This window comes from Arachis ipaensis, chromosome B01, assembly GCF_000816755.2.
Source record: "Arachis ipaensis cultivar K30076 chromosome B01, Araip1.1, whole genome shotgun sequence".
Taxonomy (NCBI): Eukaryota; Viridiplantae; Streptophyta; class Magnoliopsida; order Fabales; family Fabaceae; genus Arachis; species Arachis ipaensis.
Genome location: NC_029785.2, coordinates 2,777,645 through 2,784,072, shown reverse-complemented (window position 1 = coordinate 2,784,072; position 6,428 = coordinate 2,777,645). Strand labels below are relative to the sequence as shown.

The 6,428-nt window shown below is 34.0% G+C and overlaps 1 protein-coding gene across 1 annotated transcript in view; it reads right to left on the bottom strand.

The window, feature by feature from the left end:
• Positions 1-6,428, bottom strand: part of LOC107640488 — a 14,342-nt gene that overhangs the window by 1,966 nt on the left and 5,948 nt on the right. Inside the window, exons 3-4 of the mRNA XM_021115679.1 lie at positions 534-1,121; positions 21-124 (exon numbers count right to left, since the gene is read on the bottom strand). Of these exons, the coding sequence (XP_020971338.1) occupies positions 21-124; positions 534-1,121 (692 nt within the window). The remainder of the gene's footprint in view (positions 1-20; positions 125-533; positions 1,122-6,428) is intronic.

Sequence of the window (6,428 nt, the reverse complement as noted above, 5' to 3'; positions counted from 1 at the left end):
GAGAGATAATTAAAATTTACCTTTGGCTAAATCTTAATCCAAGACACTCGATACACTTTCTTCCTTCAGTCATCTCTCCCATCCCAATTTCAACACATTGCCTACAGTAAACTCTGCCACATACCTGCATGCCCCCAGAAAAAACGTTATTTCTTAACTAAAATAATAAATTCTTTAATTAAATCCCTTTCTTAATACATACATGAATAAGAATTACAAAAGTTTGATCTGCATCATGCTAATATTTATTCAAAAGTATCAAAGAATCCATATTAAAAAAGTGATAGAGATGTAATCATATATCTCTTTTGATCAATTATGAATGTATTAAAAAGACTGAAATTTTAAATTTTATGACTAAAATTTTTGTTATAATCTCTAACTATCAAATACAATACTAAATCTCAATTTTCGATCTCAATTCTAATATTTGAAAACAAATACTATCAGTATTTGGTGTATGAATAGTTCCTGTCAAAAATAATGAATATCAATTTGTAAATGTGAAGAGTGAGAGAGAGAGAGAGAGATACCAAGCATCTAGTCCTTAGAATGTAGATATAATTACTACAAACAGTGCAAATCTTGGAGTGAGGAATCCCAGGTCTCCTCCTTCCACCACCACCTTTTCCTGAACCACTAACACCACTCATCATCATGCTATCATACCCCATGCTATAATCACTTGCATGGCTAAACTCATCATGATTATGATGGTGATGATGATGACCATTATTCTTATGCACTACTCTATGATCATCAACTTCAATATCATGATGCTGATGATGATGATGTCCAAAATGACCCCAGGAAGATGAATCATCATCACTATGATGATGATGATTGTTGTTGTTGGTGGCTTGCAACCCTTTGCTGAAATCAAGGCTAGGTAATTTGGACATAGGAGGAGAAGAATTAGGTGAAACAAAAGGGTTAGTAGTAGTAGTAGGGGTAATTATGGAATTTGATCTCTTTTCTGGTGATACACTATTATTATGATGAACATTGGCTAAGTCTTGAAATGTGAGGTTAACAGATTCATCTGGGATTCCTTGATACAATTCTTCAAGTTCCATAATTCTTGGCCTTGTTGATGATGATCCATGATTATGCATAACCTTCTTCATTTTTTGATCATCACCCATTTAGAGTGTTTTTTTTTTTTATTTATTTAAGGAAAATTGATGAGATTATTATTGACTATGGGGTTTATGCTTATATATATATATATTATGGTTGCATATGACAATGATATATTAACATAGAGATATATGTAGCAGGCCATGCTTTGTTTTGTTCATTTGGATATAGAGACAAATCATGTGGTGACAGTTTACAAGGCCGGTTGGAAAATTAATAACAAGATATAATTTAAATTTGTCTGTGAATTAAGGAACATAAATCACTATTTTAGTTTTGTCACACTATATATATAATATATAGCACAATGGTAGCTCTATAATTATCATTTCTGGTCAAGGAATAATGATGTTTCAAACTGAAAAATCTTCCGACTATTTTAGTGTCAACAACATAACTTATTATCCAGGGAAAAAATTGATGCAGATTTAAATTATTATTATTTTTTTTTTTTTTTTCTTTCCTATTTTTTTTTTTATTTTTGATAAACTTATATGTAGCTGTTTATTTTTGCTTGGTAGATGCCAACCTTAGCTTATACACCAAAAGAATATTGGAGCCCCCTAATAATGCAGACAACAGAAGATTCAGAATATCCTGTAGGCTGTAACCTATACGCGAAAGTTTTATCAAATCCATTGATGATTGATTGAAATATTCAAGACATGTAACATTATTTTTTGTTAATATAGACAACCATATGCATGCATGCATCAATTGTGGATTTATCGTTAATACTATTGCTGATATATTAACGCGGTTTCTCAAAAGAAAAAGGATAGGAAATTAACTATAATTCAATCAAATTTTTTTATTAAAATTAAAAAAATTAACATTAACTAAGAAAAATATTAAGAAAAAATTATATATAAAAAATTATGCAAACCCAATCTCATTGAGATCAAAGAGAATATGGTTAAAAATAAAAAGACAAATGCTTTAATTTGGATTAAAGTGTACAGGTGTACTAATATGAATAATGAGCATCTAGCAACTCATCAAATTACAATGTACGAACAATAATGGCCTTTGTTGCTCCTTTTTTTTTTTCATTCTTTCCTTACTCATTTCAAAATATTTTTTGAAACTCTTGAAAAAGTAGTCTACGAATTGAAATGATTTGGATTTTTTTTTTTAATTCGTATAATGTCTCATTATTTTGAATTTTTTATACACATGTAATTAGGGTTTTAGAGGGAGTATATATACCTCTTTCAACAAGCAGTGTAACGTTATTTAGGCCACTTACATAAACAGATAATTTATGAACTAATTAAGAGGCGATTTTTATTTTTATTCTCAAAACTCAAACTCAACTTGAATAAGGCCTAACGTTATTTTGATCTAGAAAAAATTGGGAATCATCAATTTATTTTTATTCAACATGTTTTTCTTTTAAATTTTTCTTTCTTTCTTTTGATGTTTATTTATCCACTGCTTTATTTGTTTAGAAAATTAATTCCCTAAAAAAATGTTTATTTTTTTATTTCATTAAAAAAACATGCATTTAATGAGATTTTAAGGTCAAAGAAGATATTTGATGAGTGGAGAAAGAGCACCTTGGTACCTATCTACAAGAATAAGGGGGATATACAAAGTTGCAAAAACTATAGAGGGATCAAGCTCATGAGCCATACCATGAAGTTATGGAAAAGGGTGATAGAAAAGAGATTGAGAAAAGAGACACAAGTAACAGAGAACCAATTTGGATTTATGCCAGACAGATCCACCATCAAAGCGATACACCTGTTAAGAAGGATGATGGAGAGGTATCGTAGTAATAAAAATGATCTACATATGGTGTTTATTGATTTGGAAAAAGCGTACGACAAGGTGTCAAGGGAAGTCTTATGGAAGGTTTTAGAAAAAAGGAGAGTAAAGATCACATATATTCGTGCAATTAAAGACATGTATGATGGGGTCACAACTAGTGTGAAGACTCAATGTGGTGTGACAGAGAAATTTTCTATTGGTATAGGATTACACTAGGGATCATCATTAAGTCCATATCTTCTCACATTAGTCTTGGAAATACTCACAGAGCACATCCAAAAGCCTGTGCCATGGTGCATGCTTTTTGCTGATGATATCATCCTTATGGGAGAGTCAAGGGAAGACCTAAATAAGAAGTTGGACTTAAGGAGAAAAGCTCTAGAAGTGTATGGTCTACGTATAAGCCGTAGCAAGATGGAATATATGAAATGTAAGTTCGGTTTGAGAAGAAAAAACCCTAATATAGAGGTGAAGATTGGAGAAAACATCCTACGAAAAGTTAAAAGTTTTAAGTATCTTGGGTGCATCATACAAGATAATGGAGAGATTGAACATGATGTAAATCATAGAATCCAAGCAGGTTGGTCAAAATGGCGGAGTGCATCTGATTTTATATGCGACAAAAAGGTGCCTTTAAAATTTAAAGGTAAATTCTATCGCATTATTATAAGACCGGCTATGCTTTATGGTATGGAGTGTTGGGCAGCCAAAGGGGAGCATGAACATAAGCTAAGTGTGGCAGAGATGAAGATGTTGAGATGGATGAGTGGTCATACGCGGTTGGATAAAATAAGGAACGAAGATATAAGGGAGAGAGTTGGAATAGCACCCATTGTGAAAAAGATGGTAGAATCGCGTCTGATCTCAAGTGGTTTGGACATGTGAGAAGAAGACCGACAGAACACCCAGTCAGGAGGGTGGATGAGATAGAAGATGGATAAAAGGTGAAAGGTAGAGGAAGACCTAAGAAGACCATCTATGAGGTGGCCAAACGAGATCTACATGTAAACGGTCTCTCTGTAGATATGATACATAACAGAGCTTAATAATGTCGTTTGATTCATATAACCGATCCCACCTAGTGGGACAAGACTTTGTTATTGTTGCTGTTGTTGTATTAAAAAAGCATGTCTACTTCTAATTAAATCCTTTTAATTGCTAAAATCTCATACCTTCATAAATAGGATAACTCATCAGAGTTACATAATTTTTCATACTTAAGATGATAAAATCATGGGCCTAATAATGTCTTTTGCAGGACTTTGGCCCATCACTTGAATATGGTAGAGATTTAGGCCCTGTTTAGTTAAGTTTTTTTAAAGCAAGGGTGATTGCTCGAATTGAAATTGGAATTTAGCAAAAAAGTTGACATTTTATCACCGCATCTAATGTTGTGCTTTCCGGTCAGCCACCAATGAGGGGCGGTTATATCCGAGGAGGGCATTCTCGAGCTCATGATCTACTAAGGAAGGAGCAGGGATCGAGGTCAATGAAAAAAGGAAGAAAGGAGGAAGAAGGGGCTGCATTTTTTGGAAGCATGTCCCTTGTTTCCAGAGAGGAGGATTGGATGGTGGAGGATGCTGAAAAAGGAATGAAACGCCATAATGAGATGCCAAAATGCACCTTTAGTGACCCTGTGAAGGGAGGAAGGAAACCAGTAACTATGGAAGAAAATGATAGCTTGTCTGAGTCGACGAGCTCAGAAGAAGAGATGGCAAATGCTGAAGATCATGGAGCCACAGAGAGGCTAAAAAGGAAAGAACCAGAGATTAGAGTGAAAAAGGTGAATGGTATCTACAATTTTATAATCAATGAAGTAGCTATGAAAAATCTAAGGCTTCCTTGGTGGGATACCTTAATAGTCAAGTTGATGGGAAGAAAAATTTTTCGACCCGTTCTCACTCGGAGATTGGAAACGATGTGGGAAAAACAAGGTAGTTTAGAGGTGATAGAATTGGGAAATGATTTTTTTTTTTGGTTAAGTTTTTTTCACAAGAAGATTTAAATTTTGCGTTGACAGGGGTCCATGGAGAATCTTTGATCATTATCTCTCCATCCGATTTTGGAAGTCAAACTTCAATCCCACGGAGAATACGTACCATTGATACAGTAGCTGCCTAGGTTCGTTTACCAGGTCTAGCTATCGAGTACTATAAAAATGAAATTCTTGAAAATATTGGAAATATAGTGGGAAGAACCCCTTAAAGTGGATTCTAACACTGCGGACAATTATAAAGGTAAATTTGCCCGCTTGTGTATAGAACTACATCTATCAACTCCTCTAATATCACAATATGCGATTAAATGGGGTGAGCTATTTAGTGGAGTATGAGGGCCTTTACAACATTTACTTTTCATGCCGTATGTTTGGGCATGAAAAAGTGAATTGTCTTCGGAACGGGACTGCCGGAATAGGTGGAGGAAATCAAATGGAGGTGATAGAATAGGAAAAGACCCAGAAATAGGTGGAGGAGGCAACAGAGAAGCAAGATGAAGGCGGGGCAAAAAAGAAATAAACATGAAAGAGAAGAATAAAAATGCCATTGAAAATGCACAGGAACAATATGGACCAGGATGGTTGTCCAACGTGGCATGCGTGGCAAAAACAACAAAAATTATGACGTTAGGACAAGTAGTGGGGTAAATGGAGGAGGTGTTAGTGGTGCAGCGAGCAGAAAAGAGGTGTAGAAAGTGGCGGAAGATTCTACCATGCTGAAGGAAAAACTTTTCCTCATGTGCTAAAAAGGCATGGCACTAGAGAAGAGGTGAAACGTGTTAGTGTTGTTCCCATACTCATACGCAAGTTTTATGTTAAAGTAGAATGGATAAAATATGTCAACATCATAAATGTTAATTATATCGGTTTAATTTACTTTTAATGATGATAATTTATTTGTTGGGTTTTATTGGTTTTGAAAAGCTTAGACAGTTTTGGGTTTTTTGTGAATATTATCCAACAGGTAGAAATTGATTATTTTAATTTATTATTTTATGGACCAATTTCTATCTGCTAGATATTATTCACAAAAAATCTAAAGCTGAATGCTTTACAAAACCAATAAAGTCCAACAAATAAATGATCATCATTAAAAATAAATTAATCTAATGTAATTAACATTTATGATATTAACATATTTTACTCATTCTGCTTTGACACAGAATTTGTCTACGAATGTAGAAGCAATAGTAACACGCATCATTTTTACTCTAGTGCGACGTCTCTTCAACACATGAGAAAAAAATTTTCCTATTTTTTTTCCTTTAGCACAGTAGCATTACCCGAAAGTGGCAGATACAAGGTATACTGTGTTGGAAAATGAGAATCCCAATGATTTGAATGCTGGCCACCAAGAGATAGATGTTGCTAATAACCATACTAAACTTACCCAAAAAGATAACCATTTACAACCCAGACCCCTATTGGAGAACTCGATACAATGAGTAGGGAACAGCCAACCTCACAAAAGCCTTGACCCAACCCATCCCAAATCAGAACAATTTAACCTATGTTTCTT